We start from the raw sequence: 21972 nt of genomic DNA on the forward strand, positions 1-21972 counted from the left end.
ACCAAACTGCACACTACCATTAATTGATGCACACACACTCCAGCATCACGTGCATGCCCATCACAAAATAAACACGTATATCTTCCATGCAATTCCTATATTTGCTCAAATTCCCACAAATCTTCCAATTATATTAATCCCCATTACAAACTATTAACCAGAAGAAAATTGAAGTACGGATCTCACATTTAGATTTCAATAAACCCATAATTTTTTAGCTTGAAATTACCTTCTTCAAATATAAAAGTTTTTTTTTAGTTCCGGAACGGGGCCTAAGTCATTTTTATCAAATTAATGGAAAATGTTTTACATGTAAAATATATATTTTTATTTTTTACACAACCAAACACCGAAAAATCGGTAAAAAATTGGGGAGTGATTTTGCCACTCATATTTTTTGTTAATGTCATTTCCCTTTATGCCTTTATAGATGATTTGTTTTGAGAGAAAAGAAGAGTGACATTAATAAAAAAAAGTGACAAAATCAACTCTCAAAATATTTTACGGAAAAGTATTTTACGCACAAACAAACGGAGACACTTTCCAGAAAAAGCAATCGTGTTGAGACGAGTTAAGTTTTGTTCACCCTCCATTTAAGAGAGTGAATATTACCTTATTCTTATTGGTTGAAATGATGTGGATCCCACCACAAAGTGGTTACCAAAAATTGTATTACATGATAAACATGATATCACTTTGTGGTACTAGAATCTATGCCATTTCAACAAATAAGAGGAAGGATGATGTTCACTCTCTTTCAAGAAGGGTGAATAAAATTGCATTGAGACCCACTATTATGACGTGCCCACATAGGAAGGCGCGTCAATTTACCCGCGACCGTAGATTTCCCGCACCCTTTTGTCTCGCGCCAAGTCAAAATAAATTCAGCCATACGACACATAAAGGGAAAGGCGGGAGGAGAGAGAAAACAGAGACCGTCGAGCTACTGTTTCGGAAAAGATAGCGAGAGAGACAGAGTGAGGGTTTCGAGTTTGGACAATGGCGTCTTCTCCGTCTTCCTCCTCTTACTCTGCGTACTCGACCCCGTTCTCATCGTCGTGGAAATTCCCTGATCTTCCCGTAGCGGCACTTAGAGACAAGATCGTTGAAAAGATTCAGGAAAATCGCGTCACTCTGATCGTCGGCGAAACCGGCTGTGGTGATCTTCTACTCACTTCTAAGTAAACTTTGCATGTCTTCTTTGGTCGTTTCGATTGATGGAAACGGCCATGCATTCTCAGTTACTTGCCATATGCTCCGTTTTGGTACGATGTTGAAGTAGAAGAGTAACAACTGAACAGAATAGTTTAGTTCATGGAATGATGGGTTTCAAGTAAGAAAGACGTGGTTTAGGTTACTGAGATGGCTCTCTCCAAACCCTTGTGCTGATTCTTAGTTTCATCTGGAATCCAATCGCCTTAGTTTGATTTCGTACTGTTCAGCTTAATTTTCCCATTGGTTGCTCTCCTACTTCAGTTAGTTTCCCCGCCACACACAACCCCCCCCCCCCCCCCATGCAAGTAAATTTGCGGATGTCCCTCCCTATATCACATAACGCCCGAGCTTTCAAAGATTCAAATTCAAACTAATAAATTTCGTGAGATCGAGGATTGAGAGTACGAGCACAGAGCGAGAATAGATAGTGCGAACGGAGGGTCATACTGAAGGATAGTGTGACTAAAGTGTCTCTCAGTCGACTTGTTGCTGTTAGGCTATTGCTTTTACAGTTCAAAATAGTTATTGTATTTACGCTGATGCCATAAATGGATTGTTTTATCAATACTATGTTTATGCGTGGCCGTGAATTGATTAACAAATTGTTTGTGGATTTTATGTGACTTTCCTTGATTGACCATTCTTAAATTGATTTATTATGTGTAATTCAGTTGCTACTGCGCTAATTCTGCTTGTTATTCGCTTCATGTTAATCAATATGTAAGCAGTGGATAAGTGGATAATTTTCTGGTTTATAAGACTTGTCATGCCACAGGTTTTTAAAACCAAGGATTTTATTGGTTTTAATGGGCACTTGTTTGTTAATTAGGGAAGAGTTCGCAAGTCCCACAATTCCTTCTAGAAGAAAACATGGAGCCCATATTATGTACACAGCCGAGGAGATTTGCCGTCGTTGCAGTTGCTAGGATGGTGGCTAAATCTCGCAATTGCGAAATAGGTGGTGAGGTTGGTTACCATATTGGTCATTCAAGGGTAGTGTCAGCAAGGTACATTATAGCCAATTTACTGATTCTTATTATAGTTTGTAAGTTTTGTTTGTTTTAAGCTTCTTATTGTCACTTGTCATATAACTGAGATGCTTTCATTTCTTTTCAGCATGGTGGATAGATACTGGTTGCTAGATGTCAATTGAGTAGTCTATCGCTCACTGATAGAGTTTTACTATTTTATAACAATACTCATATGCAAGTGTTCTAAAAGTCGGTCTAGACAGCCGCCTCAGCGCTAGGCGGCCACCCAACACCTAGATTTTGGGGTCTAAGCACCGAGTAGGTGTTTTGTACAATGGTCGGGGATTATTTGGCCAGGCGGCAACTGGTTAGTGGGTCTATTTTGTAATTTTTCTAAGTTTTAGGGTTAAATGTGCAATATTAACAAATACAAGGGGTTAAGTGTTATTTCACAAATATATATATATATATATAACTTAACAAACAAAGAGCACCGGCCCCCTTGTGTCCAAATTGGTATATCGTGGAAAGCGAACTATTCATTGCTTCTGCTCTTCTCCACGATCGGCAAGCGTCACGTTCGGTCTAGCTAACTTTTTTTACTAGTCAGTCAGTCTTGTTGTTGTGGAACCAACCAAGCCCAGTGAACTAGTCGATCCAACTTCGAGTCGGAGAGCTATTCACAACCAACAGCCTAAGAAGCTAACAAGGGCAAGTAGAACGAGCTGCGCCATACCATAAAGGGCTAGTCGCATCTGCCTTCCGTCGCCTTTGTCCTTATAAGTAAGGCACGGCATTAGCTTCTCTAGACTCGTAGGCAGCATCATCTCTATCAGCTAGTTAGCTAGCCGCAACTAGTTCATGTATCTTGATGGAGATGCGAAGCTCTGGTAGCGGACCAAGATGGAGGACATTCGGAATGGTCGATGCTCGATCAAAACGTGGGACGAGTGAAAGGCAAAGTTGAAGGCTCAATTCAATATTCAATTCAAGTCTACCCACTTTACTTGCCTTTCCTACCCCCTCTCTAAGGCGTGAGGCTCGTTATTCTTTCTCGTGAGCTAGGTTTAAGAGATCAGTTCCCTGTACTGGACGTTGTTGAGATAAAAGGTCCAAAAACCTCTATCTATTAAGAAAAGGCAGGACGAGAACCTCGTTACTACCTTTTCAACATATAGATGTAGGACAGGGTTCATCCATTTAGATTGTATACTTTAAAGACTTGAAACCCAACCCAACACCCGACTGCGGGCAATCCACAAATGGACGTGATCTTTTTCGGTGCTTACAGACCGTATTCCCCTTTCCGGGCCTTGCACTCACTCATGTCCCCAAGGCAAGCCAAAACCTACTCCTAACAAGTTGCTGGATCGAAGTAGGACATTCTCCATCTGCCCGCCTGCAGCAGAGGGGGTTCGATTCCCGTTATACGCGATGTGGCGAAAAAGACTGATTCAACGAGATATGCCTTGCCTGCATTAAGATTTAAAACTTGTCTACTTTCAGGAAATGTTTGGAACCAGAACCCCGTTCTAAAATCAGATATATATATATATATATATATATTTTATGTGTTAAATACTTAATTTCATTGTTTTGGTTTGGTTTTGGTTACTATTTACTACTTATTTTTTAGGTGTTATTTTAGTCTTAATTGTTTTCTTCCCATCTTACATCATTTCTTACTCAAACTTTGTGGGAAGTGGGGAGATATTTTTAAAAGAAACAAAAAAGAAAAAGATTAATCTCTCGACCCCAACTAGTCAGCCTAGCCGCTAGGCGGCTTTGTTTTGCTCGACAAGCACCTAGCGATTTTTGGAACATTTATATGTATATGTATATCTATTATAAAAGGGGCACCCCTTTTGGTTAGGGGTGTCAAATGGGCGGGTTTGGGTCAAAATGGGCAAGTTATAAGTGGGTTGGGTCTTTAATGGGTCATTGACCCATTTAGACCCATTAATTATGAGTTCAATTATCCATACCCAACCCGACCCATTTATTTAAAATCAAACCCGACCTGCCCATTAACCCAATTACTCATCACCACCACAACGCCGCCGCCACCACCACGCCACCCTCACCGCCGCCGCCACCACCACCACGGCCACCGCCGCCGCCGCCACCACGCCACCCCCACCACGCGTGGGGCAGCATTTCCACGATGAGCTTCTCGTTCCAAGCCGGGGAGCTGCTGCCGGCGTCGTCCGACGCCGGCGTCGATCTGGAGTTCTGGGACAACATTATTTTTCTTTTTCTTGACAAAATATTACACAGTAATAAAACAAATACTGTAAAACTCTCCGTCCTATAAATATGATTTATTACAAAAGACGTATTTTTCAAGTTTGTTTAAATCATATTAAAGATGTCAAATAATTTTTTAATTTGGTAAAAATATATAAAAATTAATTATGTAAAAATTAATTTCTTTATCTAAAAACTGTTTGTCCACTTCCACTATTTCACAACCCTTCAAAACTATACATATTTTTTTGGGAAATTTTTATAAATGGTCCCTCTAGTTTGCATGAATTTTCATTTTCGTCCCTCTAGTATCAATTGTGTTACTTTTAGTCTTATAATTTGCATTTTGTCTCAATTTCGTCCCTCTCGCTTACGGCGTTAATGAAACAAACGGAATTGGAGGACAAAATTGTCATTTCTCCTCACAGAGGGACTAAATTGAGATTTCATGCAAACTAGAGGGACTATTTCTATAATTTTGTTTTTTACTTTTGTTTTTGTAAATAAATTTAAAATACATCATATATAATATATTTCTCATCTCATTTTATATTGAATAATAAAAAATATGTTGAAATTTTTTAAAATTTTTATTATATACATCACAAAAAATATGAGAAAATTCGAAAAACAACCTTTATATTAATTGTCTTGGTCTTGTATTTTTTTTTCAATTGAATTTTCACTATCGTTATTTTTTTTTATCACATAATTAAAAAGAAAAAGTTGTTCAGTAGTATTTAGAAATCTTGTAATTGTGTTTAATTAAGCAATAAAACACTATTAAATATTAAGAGATCAAATACATTAAAATATGGGTATAAGTGTATTTATTTTGGGACTTACTCATAAGATCAATCATATAACAAATAAACACGGATTTTAAACATTTTTTTATTGGGTGAAAAAATAAGAAGATTATAAGAACATGATACAAAGACATTAGCTAAGGGGTTGATTTGTGCATTTTCTAATATTTTTGTAATGTGTAATGAAATATAAATTTTTCAATATAATTTGATTACCCAATAAAAAATAATTCTGTTGTCAAATACATTACTTATGGTCTTTTTTTATTTTATTTGAAAAAAACGAAAGTAAAATGTAAAATTTTAAAAATAATCCCTCTGGTTTGCATAAAATTTCAATTTGGTCCCTCTGTGAGAGAAAATGACAATTTTGCCCTTCAATTCCGTTTGTTTCATGGACGGCGTCAGGGAGAAGGACGAAATTGAGATGGAATGAAAATTATAGGGTTAAAATTGATACAATTAATAGTAGAGGGACGAAAATGAGAACTCGTACAAACTAGAGGGACCATTTTTAAAATTTTCCCTATTTTTTTTATACAAATAGAGGATGTAGGTTTTTTACGGATTGGGAGATGCTGTCAAGCAGGGGTGCTTGGCAGTGGTGCCAAGCGCCCAATCCGGCCATTCATTTCGAAAATCGACGACTTAGATCTTGACAAAGAAATAGACGGTTCAGATTTATTTGCGTCCAAATTCAGTCCGAACCGCCCATGCCGAAACAAATGTCTTGATGCCGCCCGCTTGGCAGGGGGCCGTGGACCATTGTCGTGGATATTGAAAAACTAAAACAAACTTCGCTTTATCCATCCATTACCTGCTGCATATGGCGATACTACCCAGCGTTGCATCTTCTCTCTCTCCTCCGTCACTCTCTCCTCTTTGCAGCGCCAAAAGCAACGACGACTACTTAATCTCGACTAGTATCTGTCGGCAATCACATGCATCTAGCCGGAGATGGTGGTGTGATAGTGGAGGCAGTGTCGTGGTGGTGGCGGTGGCGGCAGTGGTGGTGGCGGCGTGGTAGGGGTGGTGGCGGTGGGGTGTGGCGCGGTGGTTGAGGTGGTAGCGGCGGCGGCGACATTATGGTGGTGGTGGTGGTGGCGCGGTGGAGGCGGTGGTAACGGAGACGGCGGTGGCGGCAGCGGTGGTGGTGGCGTGGTGGTGGGGGTGGTGAGGGTGGCATGGTGGTGGCGGCGGTGGTGGCGTGGTAGGGGGTGGGCTGCATTCATTAGGAATCTAGTAAAGGATGAAAAAATTTCATGGGTTACTTTCATGCCCATTGGGTCATTTTAGTTGACCCAATTAATGCCCAATTAAGACCCAACTAATAATGGGTTAGTTGGGTTTGGACCCATTCTTACCCAACTAATAAATGGGTTGGGTTGGGTCTATTTTTTAGTTGATGGGCCTGGGTTTGTTAATGGGTCTGGGTTCAATTTGCCACCTCTACTTTTGGTGTAAAGATCAGTTATGAGGCTGACTGACATTCTAGTTCCCTAAATTGCCCTTTAACTGGCTAAAGAAACTGCAAGAAGGAATAAAAAAGCTGCCACACTAATCCTGGAACCCCTCTCCTTTTTGCGCGATTTGCAGCGTGTGCCCGAGTGTCTAGTGCAACTAATAAATGATGATTTGCCATGACAATATTCAGGATAGGCAGCGAAGTTTTTATTATTGAGCACAAGATTCTTTTTCAACTTCTTGATCAGCTTAATTTTGCTCTCCTTTGGTTGGTTCTTTATATCTAGTATTCTAGTCAAGTTTCTTAGGCCTGTAAAAATGTGATTTATACCACATCATAAATAGATACCTGCCCTGGCCCATTTAGTTTCCCCCTTTTTTCCGGTGGAGCCTTCAATCGAATTTACAAATATTACATTTTCGTGATCAATTTTTATTTGTTAATTTACCAAATCGAAGATTGCATTTGGATGTCAGAAGAATTAACAAATTAGTCATGTAAATACATCATTTGTTGGTATAAATTGATTAAAGACACGACTGAAAATGGCCAAACGATATGCTGCTCGCCTCTTTTTTTTTGGAATAGAAGGAAGTGAGATAGCGGAGGTGATTTTGGTAAATGATGCTCTGAAAAAGTAGGCCGTAAAATGGCTCATAGGGAGTCAACAGCAAGCAGAGTCAAATGAGGTCAACCCACATAAGCAGAGGGGGAGACACATTCATGAAAAGCAAGAAGACGTGTCGTGGGGGACTGACCAACTACGGGATGGAATATATGATAGAATCGGATGGTAACTCTCATGTTGATAAGGTTATGTCATACCTCAATTGTTGAAGGAATAGATCGTAGATACTTTTCCCTTATTTGGCACAGGTTAATATTCATTATGAGTAATGCAATCACAGCAAAACAACCTATACTCATATTCATGGTACGCAGTAAAAGGAAACTTTTGAAGACATTTATGCTATTACATGTGGCCAGGATATTTCTCAGTACTGTGGAGTTCAGGCATTTACTTCCAAAAAAAATGATGACTTGCAGCATGGTTGTTCATCCTCGAAGTTGTGTCGGTTCTCCGTTGAATAGATTGATAGATAGATATGTATGTAGGTGTATGCGTATTATCGGTTTAGTGAACACATAATTGGTACAAGAAGTTAAATTTATGAACTTTGGAAAACAAGTAACTATATTATTCGCTGTTTCTGCAGAAAAGACGCCCATCATCAAGCTTTTCATATTTTCTTTCTTTTCCATGTTGAATATGGGTTGTGCTGCCCCCATAGGCACATTATTTACTATATTACTACTGTCTCTATTGGGTCCCGATCGAAAGGGGGAATAGGCCAAACACAGCAGTATTGCTCAATGCGATGACTTCAGCCAAAATGACCTGCAGCCTGGTTGTCCGTGCTTAGGATTGTCTCCAGTTCATTTGCATGTTCATGTGTGGAGGCTAGCATCAAATGCTAAGAACTTTTTTTTTGACATTTCATAGCCTAGATTTGTCTCTTTTTCCCCCTATTCTTGGGTTTGGGGCTTGGAACTCGGTTAGAAAAGATTGTGCTTTACTGACTCGGTTTTGCAGATGCTAGTTTAACTGAAGAAGAGTTTGTTATACTGCTACTGCACTCTATTACATCACTAAGTGCTTTTCGTAAGAAAATATTTGCCTAATTGCCTGCACATACTAATGCAATAACACATACAATTTAACATTTGTATATTAAGGCTCGTTTTTATGTGTCTAATCTGTTTGCATTGACAAGTCACAGCCTATTGTAACTTTCTATGTAATGTTAGCGTGATGGCCTGACAAAGCTTATCATAGAGGACCAGTTCATTTGTCATAGGCAAGTCATCTTAGGAAATATTGGCCACAATTAAGGTGTCAACATTATGACTTGCAGGGCTTACTAATCTAAATTCTGATTTTCCGGACAGCTCTGGTAGACTATCTTGGGTGGTAGAAGTGGTTTAATCTCTTTATATGTATATTACACATTAATGCTTCTCGCTTATTGTTTCACTTTCTTTTTTACGAAATTGCTTACGGTTTACACGTTATGTTTTAACAACATCCCAGATCCAAGATTGTCTTCAAAACTGCTGGAGTTTTGCTGGATGAATTGCGGGAGAAGGGATTGAATTCCCTGAAGTACAAGGCTATCATTCTAGACGAAGTACATGAACGATCTGTAGAGTCCGATCTTGTTCTTGTTTGTGTGAAGCAGTTTTTGATGAAAAACAATGACTTGCGGTGAACAATCTTCCTTTACTATTTCTTCTTAAATTTAATATTCATACTATTTTGTCTACTCAAAGGAAACTACTTGACCTCTTGCATATTATACATCTTGATGATCTGATTTATTTTATTATTGCCGGAGGATCTGATAGGTTGTATTATTTTCCAGGGTGGTATTGATGTCTGCTACTGCTGATATTGCAAGATACAGAGATTACTTCAAGGATCTCGGTAGAGGTGAGAGAGTAGAGGTGCTTGCGATCCCCAGCTCCAGTCAGAATACGCTCTATCAGCGAAGAGTATCATACCTTGAACAGGTATAATGCTTCTTGTACATAGCAGCGTAATGGGAATATTTTTCGGGTGAATGGATGGTAGGTTTTGCAGGGTGATGTGAACTTCGCAATTGGGTTGCTGAGGGAAAAACTACTTTACAGTTCTGTTTATGTTAACTAAAGATCAAAGCACTTTATAATACAAAGCACATTGTTTTATGGTGATGCCATTTATTGCCTTGGAGGCTGGGGCACAGCCAAAAGCACTGATTTGGATGATCTTAGACCTAGTTATCATGCCACATTGCTACTGATGGTGATGTTTAATAGCATTGTCATTCTGGCAGTTTTGCTTCTATATGTTGACAAACAATGCTCTGAGACTGAAGTGTTTTGATTCTACTGGGTTGGAGTTATACTCTGAACTATGTTACTGCTAGTTATTAGTTTTGAGCCTTGACCATGTGTATTGGTAAATTCATCTTTCTAGGTCATATAATTTGTGCTCTTCCTGTGTGAAGGAAAATTGAGATCCACGCTAGTAATCTATAAGCTCTACTTACGATGTTTCATGGTCCTGTGGATCCATCATTGTTAGTGAAAACACTCCTGTTAGCGTTTTGTTAGTCTTGCGTGTGGCTAGGGGCTCGGTTGTGTGAAATTGCCTATCATTGGCGCATTAGCTTTTACCTCTAGGCCCCGTTCAATTGCACGGAAAGGATGGGAAAACCAACTTTCCCATAACTTTATGTGTTCAGCTACCAAGAAAGTTGTGGGACCCACAACTTCACTTTTCTTGGGAATCCATTTCCCACGCAACATTCCCGACAACCGAATGGAGCCACTTTCATCAGCTATCTAGTGGACATTAAATATGATTTTGGGTTTACCTGATGCTAATTTGTAAACGGCTCATGTTATGCAAATATTTGGTTGGACCACTGTTGGGCTTTTAGGATCCGGGAAAAAGGATATATGGTTTACATCTGTTATTTTTGTTGGTATTTGTATCATGAACACCTCCTTCACAGTTTTGTTGTTGCACCATATACCTTTGTGAACAGGTAACTGAACTTCTCGGAATAAGTTCTGAGAACTTGTCTTTGAAATATTGTTCGGGGCCAACCCCTTTCATTGCTGGTGCTGATATCAAGCCTGAAGTTCACGAACTTATACATAACTTGGTGTTGCACATTCATAAAACTGAGCCAGATATCGAAAAGAGCATTTTGATTTTTCTTCCAACATACCAATCACTTGAGCAGCAATGGTCCCTTCTGAAGCCTTTCAGCTCTCGTTTTAAAGTTCACATCTTACATAGCAGTATTGATACTGAGAAAGCTCTCATGGCCATGAAAATATGGAGATCCCATCGTAAAGTAAGCATTCTAATATTATTTCTTCCAAGTTATTTTATATTTTAGTACTTTTCTGCAGTGTGATTTTTGCTTCTACTGCTTCTGCATTTTCATAATTGTGCAATGACAAGCATACATGTTTATACTGTTTGTGATCAACTAACTTGACAGATTTTTTGTTTGAATTTGATTAGGATATTGGTGAATCTTTTGCCTGTTTTCTGAAAGGTTATCCATTTTTTGTAATTCGAGATTTTACTATGAAAGGCTGGTTTGATTAGTGAGACTGACAGAATGTGTGGGAAATAATATTCATTTGTCTACAGTTCTGTAGCAAAAGAGTCCTAGAAATTTATGCAAAGCGAAACTTCCCATGCAGCCATCTTTAGCGTTTATTTATCACTGCTTTTGGTTTCCGGAAAGGTTTTTTTTTTTTTTGTCCTTGAAACTGGGTAACTAGTTCCTTTGCCCATGTTCCATAGACATCGGTTTTTATCTTCTGTAGTGGTTTCCATCAAATCCATTGGTTCCTATCTTCTTCTCTGATTTCCTGCAAAATCCACTTGGGCTCTACATGCGATCCGGCAGTGGGTTTTGAGTGTCACATGTGCAGAAGATGCTGATGCTGAAGGTATTGTGTTGTGAACATTGCCGGATTATTGCTCAGAATTGATGGTTCAGCACTGCCGTGAAATTGCTTTCTTTCTCTTTCTTTTTCTTTTGCTTTCTTGGTGAATAGGAGTTGTGAGCAGATGGGTTCAAGAAAGATATAGTTTGCGGACTCTGACTTACTGATAGCTAAACCTTGGGCTTGGATTGTGGCATGGGTTATTTACTTTTGCACTTTCCCCCTAATGCATTATTAAAGACTAATCGATGAACTAGTAAAGAGCAGGCCATAAATCTGATTGGTAGTACATGTTCAGATGAGTTGTTCCAAGTTCTTATTGGAACTAGTTTGCTATCCGAAGTTCCTGTTTTACCAATGTTTTCATTTAGCATCTAAGCTGTTGTAATTATTTTTTTCATAAAATGGATAAGAGCAATTTAGATATTACAACTCTCATCCTGTCCAAACTAGATTGTTAATTTCTTATATATATTTTTCTTGTGAAACTTTTGTATCTTTTCCTTCTTTACTTCATTTCCACCATTTCCCTTCCCATCCTCCTCGTCATTGGTAATCAAACAAACACAAAAGATTGTAAGTGGAGAAAAACGAAAGAGGCTTTGAACAGCACAAGAGTGTAACGGCTTCTCGTGTCTCTTCACTTTTCACTGGAACCCTAGCACGTCGTCCGGAACCTAATCTGCAAAACAAAGAAGGGGTGAGCGCACCTTTGCCTCTCGTGGCAAAGGCCCTCCGATGCCTAAGTTAGTATCACGTACTAGCAATAAACCCTAATTATCAGTAGGAAACTCGTATAATGCAAAGTGTTGCGTATTGCGTACCTTTTACCTCTAGGTTTATCTCGTATTTATAGATTCATAGATGTTTGCTGCCCAAGCATCCCTGTTACCCTAGGATTCCTATCTCGTATTGGAAACCCAGAATATCTTGGATTCTCGTTTCCTTATCAGTTCATTACCTTAGTCCTTTTAGGACTCTTTTCCATAATTGGCCGAACATCCCATTCCCATTGGGTATCTTTCCCAGATCCTACATTCTCGAGATCTCATTCCTTGACGGAATACCACTGTTTTTGGACCCTTCCAGAGTGTTCCTTGCACCTGAGGCTGCTTTCTCCAGATTTCTCCTCCTGTTCGGCCTTCTCATTGCCGAACAGGCTACTTGGACCAGTGACTTTATATGTCACTGGTTTTTTATCTTTTCCTTCTTTGCTTCATTTCCACCATTTCCCTTTTCATCCTCCTCGTCATTGGTAATCGAACAAACGCAAAAGATAAGTGTGTGTTTGAGTGAGGAAGGGGGTTCAGGGTTGTATACCCGGTTAAAAACCAAGGGAAGAGATTGTCTGTCTGTTGTTGTTCTTCCAATCTCCATAGTGGTTGCTATAGAGTTTGACTTTTCAGGTCTTGTTCTTTGTCCGGTCTTTATGCTGATTGTACTTCCTGAATTAGTGGCTTCTTGTATTAGTTATACCTCTTGCCATGTTTGGGTTGTCTTTGAAAGTTCTTACTGGAACAGGTAATATTGGCCACTAATATTGCAGAATCTTCAGTTACGATTCCCAAAGTAGCCTTTGTAATTGATTCATGCCGATCCTTACAAGTTTTCTGGGATAGTAATAGGAAGATGGATTCGGCAGAGCTCACTTGGGTTTCTAGATCTCAGGTAGTGTGTAAATCCTGCAGGTTGAATTTTGAAGTTTCTCAGTACATGGTAATAACTTGAAAGCTATATGCTGTAGGCTGAGCAGCGGAAGGGAAGAACAGGTCGGACTTGTGATGGTCAGATTTATCGATTGGTTGAAGGATCGTTCTTCAATCAGCTACAGGAATTTGAGTGCCCAGCGATAATGAGATTGTCATTGAGACAACAAGTTCTTCTAATTTGCTGTGCTGAGTCTAAACCCATCAATGATCCCAAAGGTGTGGTTATTTTCATAATTGCTAGGCCTTATTTTTGTTCATTCTTTTGAGACGTGAGAATTTGTCTTACCAGAAACAGAAGAAGAAGGAATGCGTTCCTTCCATTACAAGAGGAGAATGTCTCAACTGCTAGAAAATAAAAATAAAAATAAAAATCTAAGAGCTAATGATGCTCAAAAACAGAAATCGGCTTACTCCTATTCCTATTTCTATGGTTAAAAGATTTAAGAGTTGAAGGCCTGATTTGCATGAAGTTAAAGGAATTAACACTGATAGCAATTTGCTGCAAAAGAAAAGCTGGCAATATGAGGATCCAATTTGTGATGGCCTCTAAAGTTTGTGGATTCGTTTCCTGCCAGATGTAATGAATCTTTTGCAGCTGAAGCCAGCTTTTATTGTTGCTGGTTATGGGAATGGTTGGAATTTCCTTCCACTTTTTCTTGGATATTGTATAGGTGAGAAGTGGAGGATAACTGATAATCTCCTTTTAGTTAAAAATTGATGGTAAAATATCTGTTTTGTTTTGAGACGTTGAAGCAAATTCAAGCTTATCTCAACGTGATCAGTTAGTCGGCATGGCCTGCTTACTTTACAAATTAATATTTCTTTATACCATGTGTTATTGAAGCAACCTGTGGACTTGAGATGAAGCATCTGGCGCCCACACGGCCAAGTTCCAGTTTCTAAGTCTCCTTGGTATATAGCATACCATGTAATTTTCTTTGTGCGTTAAAATAATTACATTTGATGAAAGACCCCTTCCAAGTACGCAAATATTTTCTCTAATTTCTCCATCTAGATCCAAAGTTTCTCCAGTACCTCTTACAAAAGGAGGTTGGCCTAATGCTACACTATCCCATTTAAGCACTTTATTACACTAGCTTTTGCTGTGGCTAACAAAAGAAACCCTCTTTTTAGTTTATTTTAGGTTCTTATCTAGGCTAGTTATTTTTCCTCATTTCTTGTTCTGCAAAACATACACATAGGCATGCTACGTGGCATTCATATAGGATGCTCTAGAAAAGGTTGTCATTTATTACCATGCAGCCAACCACCACCTGTCTCCCTGGACCAAGTTGAACTTTTTCCAGATTGCATCCTTCACCTTAGATAGTTTTTGGTTGCACTATGGCCAACCTGCTCAAGCCTCAAGTTTATAGGCTTTGGTTTTTAGCCCAATTCGCCCCAGAAAGAGTTGTGCCCTGAGTCGACTTTTAATTTTGAATGAGCATGTGTCACAAATTGATTGTTTTAATGGTTATCAAGTTGCTGTGATATACGTACTTGGTACTTACCTTGATGATTTTAATCTCCATCTTTTAGGATTCTTGGCTGGCCTTGTTCTCAGAAGTCAAAAGTGAAGTTAGGTGAAAATGATGTTTGAAATCAAGTGAGAAGATGTGTAATCCGACTAAAGTAATTTGGCCTTGAAGAATGTTGCTATGCTAGATTAGGGGGATTGAAAGTTGACCTCCTTGTTTCTGGATTAGGAGAAATTAGGAATTAACCTACTTGGGAGTAGATTAGTAGAATTTGAGAGTTTTTAATGGTGTCTGCTTTGCTTGCTAACTGCCTTTTATCTGGTATATTTGTCTGCAAGGAAACAAATAAGGGTCCTAATTATGGAGATTTTTTGCCATTTTAGTCTTGATGCAGAAGGCTCTGGACCCTCCTGATCCAGAAGTTGTTGAAGATGCGTTGAGTTTGCTTGTTCACATCCATGCATTGGAGAAAACATCTAGGGGGCGGTATGAGCCAACATTCTATGGACGATTGCTTTCCAATTTCTCATTATCATTCGAAGCTTCCATGCTTATACTCAAGTTTGGAGGCATGGGAATGCTACGTGAAGGCATTCTACTTGGTGTACTGATGGATACACAACCTCTACCTATTCTTCGTCCTTTCGGAAAGGACATTTTGGTATACCTGTTAAATTGTCGTTGATTTGTTACTTGACTTCATTTATTGCTCTAGCAGTTCCTCTTTTCTGATTAATAATAATCAAATTTACTCTCAGTTTGGAATGTACACCGACAACTACTATTCTGGAGATAATAAGAATACTGTGCTAAATGGTAGAAAGGAGGTGGTATCTATGGCAAACCTCTGTGCATTTCAATTTTGGCAACGCATTTACAAGGTAAGGTAGTTGGATCCACTTGAATATTTGGAAGATTGTCTTTGTTGTGGAATTTTGAATGTATACTGTTGCCAATTGGAATATCATAATCAAGTTATACTTTCTCTATTTCTTAAAGGATAAGCTTCGTCTTAAACGGCTGAAACAGCATTTAAACTTTGATGAGACAAAAGTTTCGGAAGAAGAATGGTGCTCTTTCCACAATCTTGTTCAACCATCATTACATCATGTTGCAGAAATATGTATGGCTTTAACAATTTCATTTTTTATATGCAATCTTGATAAGTATGTATCTTATGGAGATTCTGTTGCAGATGAAGAAGTACTAAATTCTATTCATCGGTTTCGGCCCCAATTTCTGTCTGAATCTGATGGTCTACCATCATATTATGAGCCTTACCAGTTTCAACATACATGTCTTCTCACATGTCAGCAAGATGGAGATACAGACGAGCTTGCTACAGATAATGAGGACCTCGAGCTGAGCGAAACAACGAAATGCATTTCTGCCCCATTTGTTCCCTCCAACTACTTCAAGTCCTGTGAGGTGGCTGAAAGGTTCGCAATTGTAATCAAAGAGGTATGTCATTTTGTTGGCCTTATGTGAAATTTGGCATTCTATGAAAATTGGCTTAGATATTGAGATTGACCTTTGAATTTTCTCATCATGATTAATAATAGATAAGAGTTAAAGATACACAAGACATTTCTGGTGATGAGAACAAATATGTGAGTGGTGATGGTCCTTATGTCCCCGGGCAAGCTTCTCTATGTAAATATTTTGTGAAAGGGCTGTGCAACAGGGGAAACCAATGCTTGTTTTCTCATTCCCTTCAATCTCACAGGCCTGTATGCAAGTTCTTCCTATCTTTGAAGGTATTCACTTCTCTGGCTTTGATTGTTACTAGGCAGTCTTTAGAAATGCTGAACTAGTTTTTCCATGGTCATTTGTATGTATAGCAAATCAAAATTCAGAGGGACTGAAAGTTTTGCAGTTGTTCAGAAATGCTGAATTTGTATTCGGTATCCAATGGAACTGGATGAGGCACTTTTATAAGCCTTTAAACAAAGGTGACACTGACCCTAATTGTTCCCAAGTACCAATGTAGGAGGCTTATGTGGGCATCCAAACGCTTGCTCATGGTCTACTTTTGAGTTTTTGATGCCTTGCTAGTCGTGAATCCTACAACAACTATATGAGCACTTAGGTGGCTAGAGATCAAGTGGCAGCACAGGCGAACGAGAACCTCAAAAATTGTTGGATGTGAACGATTTCTCACTTGCATGCATGAAGATTAAGGTGGAGAATGTCCATTTACAAGAAGGTCAAGCCTTGGAGTCTAGCTCAACTGATGGCCCCAGGTTCATCTCTCCAAAGCTGAGACAAAGGCCACTTCTGGGGTGGCGTCGAAATCTGCATTGGCCTCAAGCCCATGGAGATTGTCTGACACACTCCTTGGGTGTAGGGGAGTACCGAGTGCACCACATCTCTGTCTTCACTTGGAGAATGTATTGATGTGGAGAGCAAGGTGCAGCAAGTCTCTCTTTGAGGAGGGACCAACTTGAGGTGGTCTCTAGGTTGGTGTAGAAGCATCAAGGTGCCATTGAAGAACTATCCACGATGAGAGGATAAGCATAGGGGCACACACTCAGATGGAGGAACACATGGACGAGCTAAGATTATGATCACATCTTCTCGAACTTATATTTTCTCTCTTGAGCTTGGGGGTGCTTATATTTTCTCTCTTGAGCTTGGGGGTGCTTTACCGTGCTTATGCGAACGTACTAGAAGATTCCTTTGAGCATTTCTAAGTGCCTAGAATTGAAGAAATAGGGCAACATGCATTTTAGCCAAGGCTGGCAGGCTCAACTTGAACAGGAACTTGTGTGCAGCTCAGCCATTCAAGGTTATACCTCAGAAAGTCAGCAAGGCTTAAACCTTTCGGATGTGATATCTCCTTTCGATTGAGGATGTCACTAAGATTTAATTTCGGAATTTTGATATTATTTATCCAAAAAGAAGAAATATATTAAGCTTCTGTTGATTTGAAACTTTTTTTTGGGTCATTTCATGTTAGATTTCATTATTGTTAGATGTTTCTTATTTTTTATACTATTTACCAATGTCATACTAAATATTTTATCTTGTAAAGGATTTCATTCTGTTGAAATGCTTGTATTGAGTCCCAATGCTTGCCAGCTCATTCCCATTTTCCTACCATGATATGGTGCTTGGATTCATGATGAAAGTTGATGATTTGATGTTTGTCCATGCCATTGTAAGCACAGTTCGTGGAAGAAGAAGTGGAATTAAGAAGGCTTTTGTTTTACACTTCTTATTTGGCGCCTTGCTTGCTCTCTTTCTCTGGGCTTCTTACATTAAAGTTGTCTATGCGGCCCAATTTCCTTTGTTTCTAATGACTGTATAAAATGTATCTGCAGGGTTGTAAAAATGGAGATGATTGTTTCTTTTCTCATGACTTGGGTCAATCAACTTCATCTTTTCATCGACCGAGTTTATGCTTGCCAGAAGATGGACATGTTGATGCTGCATTACTTCTGAGATTGTTTCCCACATCTTCAAAAGGATGCATTCTTCTATTGGATGACACTGGTTTGCATTTCTCTTTACATGTTGCTAACCACTACGATCCATCCCGAATGATATCCACAACAAGTCTACCAAAGGGTTCCATACTTGAGCCATCTCTTGCCAATGTCCGAATTCTTTGGGGGCTTTCTCACCTCAGCCAGACAACCCTCACCAGAGCAGCGGACAGCCCAATCCCTTGGAATGATGTCAAGTGTGTGTTGTGGTTTCCTAACTTTGATAGCAACAGTGAAAACTGGGAAGAACAGAAAAGTGTTGTCAGAAGTTTCTACGAGTGTCTAGCCATCCGTATAACGGAAGATGCCTTGCTTGAAGTGCAAGTTATACTTACTATGAACAATATACGGTTTTCTCAATTACAGGTATTAGTTGCTCTTTTTTTCAAAGAAGAAAGTTATACTTACTATGAACAATGTACGGTTTGCTTTGTGTGCATTTGTAACTGAAGAAAGAAAGTGAAAGGAAACAACAATATTAGTTCCAATTCCTTTTTCGGTTCCAAGTTTACATAGGAACAGAAAAACATACATCGGAAATCAACTAGAAAATTACTATCCTTTCCACTTTATCGAAAATGATATACGTACCGTCCGTGTGTAGGAAATCGTACCGACCGGCCGCGCCGGGCCTTCTCCGGCCACCGGACGGCCGATCCATATACATATACATGAAAAAAGGGTGTTTAGATCAAGCACCATACACACCTCGGATGCTGTTGATTCCCGCGTGGGCCCCTCGGTTTTTTTTTATAGAATTTTTGGACGGCTCAGATCGGCCGTCCGGTGGCCGGAGAAGGTCCGGCGCGGCCGGTCGGTACGATTTCCCTACAAATCTCATCTGTACACATAGCATGACTCGAGTCCTATTACTCTTTCCTTTATGACGAGATCACGGGACTAGAAAAAGTTTTCATTTTTTGTGAAATCAAGCAAGGAAATACATCAGACTTTGAGTTCAAATTTGTGCAACACTTACTTTGTTTCCTTTACATGGAAGTTCCCTTCCATAAGATCCAAAAATAGCATTAGAGATACCTGGAAATGGAATAGAGTTAACTGAACGATAATTTATCGACTTTTCAGTCTTTCTTTAATACATGATTTGTTTATGAAATGGCTAGTTTGTTAGGTTACTTCCAATATCCGGAAGGAAAATTTTTTGCGAGAAGCATTCACTCTACAGTCTCTACTCTTGCCTTAAAAATTTTTGTCATCATAGTAAGTTTGTGATGGCTCAAGGTGTGTACGTATCCTAGAGTCCACATAAGTAAACAGTTACTCCACTGATTGCTAGATGGTTTTTCTCTTATGCAAGGATACTATGCTAAGGAGAATGGAAACTAGTATTTGTTGCTTGTGTTAGTCATTACCTCGTTGGTAATGGAAAAGAATTAGATTCTGTATTCCAGTTAGTGATGAACCCTAATGTTGTAGAGATGAGCATTGTCTGATTGTTGTTTCAGGTGGAAAAGTTGGGGAGAGAGAGCTTCTTTTTCCTTGGAGAGTCGTTCCCATTTGACGAATCAAGCTTCGGGAAGTTGTCGGATAAAGTGAACATTAAGAAGCCGATGGTGGTATCAAAGCCCATCTCCTATGTTTTCTACATGAATCCTCCTCCTGACGTCCCCTCAGATGACTACACAACTGCATTTTATCAGCTTGCACTATGATGTTGAGTCCAATAAATCATGAAAAACCATTTTGCAGTATGGTATGTACATTTTGAAGTCTTTTGCGTGCATTAGCTAAATTATTCTGTAAGATGGACTCCCAGGTGATTAGAATTGCTTCAGATGGGCATGATTTCTTCAGGTCATGGTGATTTTGTTTATATTTGTAATCACTATATTAAGTGTTTGTTGTCTTGTTTTGTTTGTATTTTGGACTGGTGGAAGCTTTATCATCATACTTTGAGTCATAGATGAAGGTTTGTAGTTGGGATTTCTCATATTTATCTTTCCAGTTGATGGATTTTGGAATGGCCATTAGAAACTTGTGTCGGTATGGAAATTAGAAGCTGCTTGAAGATGAACAAACGAATATGGTCTCAACTGCATCTCTGGGCCAATTGATAGCCGCACCCACCTGCTTCCCATAGTATTAAGACTGTTAAATGAACCAAATTATGGGTTCGACTCATGCCAAATAAAAGTAGAGTAACAAGAAAAATATGCTACTGAAGTTAAGCTTGCGATTGACATGAGCTGAGCTTGAACTCTCCGTAGTACTTCAGTTTGCATCTCAAATACTAAATGCTGCAGTTTTTCGAATACAAAGTAGTGAACCAACGATGAGGGTCAAAGAGTTGGATCTCCACAATAATTTATGCAAAGCCCTCCCCTTCCAAACGAACTACATGGCCTTCCTGTAATTCTACTCATTGTTTTGATGGTTAGAATGCTCTTGTATATCAACTCCATTATGCCTTGTTATACATCCTCTAGTTTCCACCGCGAGATTCTAAAATCCACTGGAGTTGTTCAAGTATTGTTACTGTTTAACTGGGTTTTTGTCTTCCTGGTTTTTGGTCTGTTGTTTCAATATGGAGGATAGGGTCTGTTGTATCGATATGGAGGATAGTGACAGGAGAAATCAACTTTGCCAATCCAAGTTGTGTTTCTCCTATCTTTACTTTCTTCTCCAAAAATTCGTTCAAAAATGTCAGAAAAGCTAAGAATTAGTTTAGATTGGAAGCAAAAAACTAGATATAAAATGAAGAAAGGATGAATACATAAAAGTGGAGAATAAAGTTCGTAGAGCATTCCCATTGTAATAAGCAAATGGGTATGGATAAACAAATTTAACAATGCTCAAAAACACCCCACATTGTAATAAGCAAAATTACAAGTCTTTTAGCAAATAACCAAATTACACTCATTCCATAACCAAGCTTAATAACTTTTACCAATAACCAAAACTCATTAACCAAACTCAAAACTTAATAACTCAGAAATACCCCACATTGGAATCGAGACGAATAATTTGGTGTGGTCGGGTACGTGATAGAAATTCGTTTGCGATTGGACAAATGTGCATTGTGTATTGTGGGGAGTTTTTTGATTAGGGATGCAAAAATAACCAATGTGAAGGTAGATGTTGTTAAGTTTAATTATGGACTAAATGAATAATCAAATACTGAAGTGACACATTTTGGTTATTGGTTTCGATTATTACCATTGTGGATGCTTTAGGAGTAAGTTGTAGCCAATTGTAAAGTTAGTACATTGCTGGTCCTATGTTTTAAAAATCTATTTCTTACTAAATTATGATTGTTTTGTGAGAATCTAAATACCTTTTTTGAGTTTTTAAAAAGTAGCATTATTACTACTAATATATAAGACATTACAAAGTGAGCAATATGCATATATATATATATCGAGGAACTACATAAAAGTGGCTATAATAAAAAGGCACAAATGGAGTATTCAATTTGTCCCAAAAATCCAAGGTAAATTAGACATTCAAGGAAATGGGACATTTTTTTTTCCAATCAATAGAAAAGATACATTTATTTTATATATGAACGACAAACTACAAAGAATAAACTCGGAACACTATATCAGTTGTAAGAATCTACGAGACAATCAAATCTAACAACTCAATTAATACAATAAATAAGCACATTATAGGTTAGAAACAAACAAAAAAAGAAAAAGCTCTTCCAACCCACACACAAGTGGGGAGATTTGAACTCCCGATCTCTTAGTAACATGCAAGAATCTTTCTCAATTGAGTTAGCCCCAGTTTTTTAATCGGACATTTTATCTGTCCCAAAAATTAAGGTAATCAGGCATTCATATCGACGTGATCTGAACATTCAATTTGTAAAAGGGTAAATTATAGTTTGTAAAAGGGTAAATTATAGTTAACCCCCTCTAACTAAGCCTTGCGTGCACTTTGCCCCCTCTAACTTTTTTTTTGGCACTCAACTCCTCTAACTAACTGAAATTCAAACGGTCATAACTTCTTCGTCCGAAATTGAAAACATGCAAATTATATATCGATTTCGAGGTCTTGAAGTCAGCTTTCTAATGACACCAAAATCACATCACGATTCAAAGCACACAGAAAG

At 38.7% G+C, this 21972-nt stretch overlaps 1 protein-coding gene across 1 annotated transcript; it reads left to right on the forward strand.

The window, feature by feature from the left end:
• Positions 1-859: 859 nt before the first annotated feature.
• Positions 860-19885, forward strand: LOC131324655 (DExH-box ATP-dependent RNA helicase DExH8). Its single transcript, XM_058356722.1, has 14 exons — positions 860-1159; positions 2045-2222; positions 8800-8973; positions 9131-9278; positions 10301-10615; positions 12744-12890; positions 12967-13147; positions 14793-15070; positions 15168-15290; positions 15409-15532; positions 15605-15870; positions 15972-16166; positions 17733-18263; positions 19364-19885. Exons 1-14 carry the CDS (start codon positions 1000-1002, stop codon positions 19568-19570), a joined length of 3027 nt encoding a protein of 1008 aa, XP_058212705.1. The 5' UTR covers positions 860-999; the 3' UTR covers positions 19571-19885.
• The last annotated feature ends 2087 nt before the right edge of the window (positions 19886-21972 follow it).

This window comes from Rhododendron vialii, chromosome 1a (genome assembly GCF_030253575.1).
Source record: "Rhododendron vialii isolate Sample 1 chromosome 1a, ASM3025357v1".
Taxonomy (NCBI): Eukaryota; Viridiplantae; Streptophyta; class Magnoliopsida; order Ericales; family Ericaceae; genus Rhododendron; species Rhododendron vialii.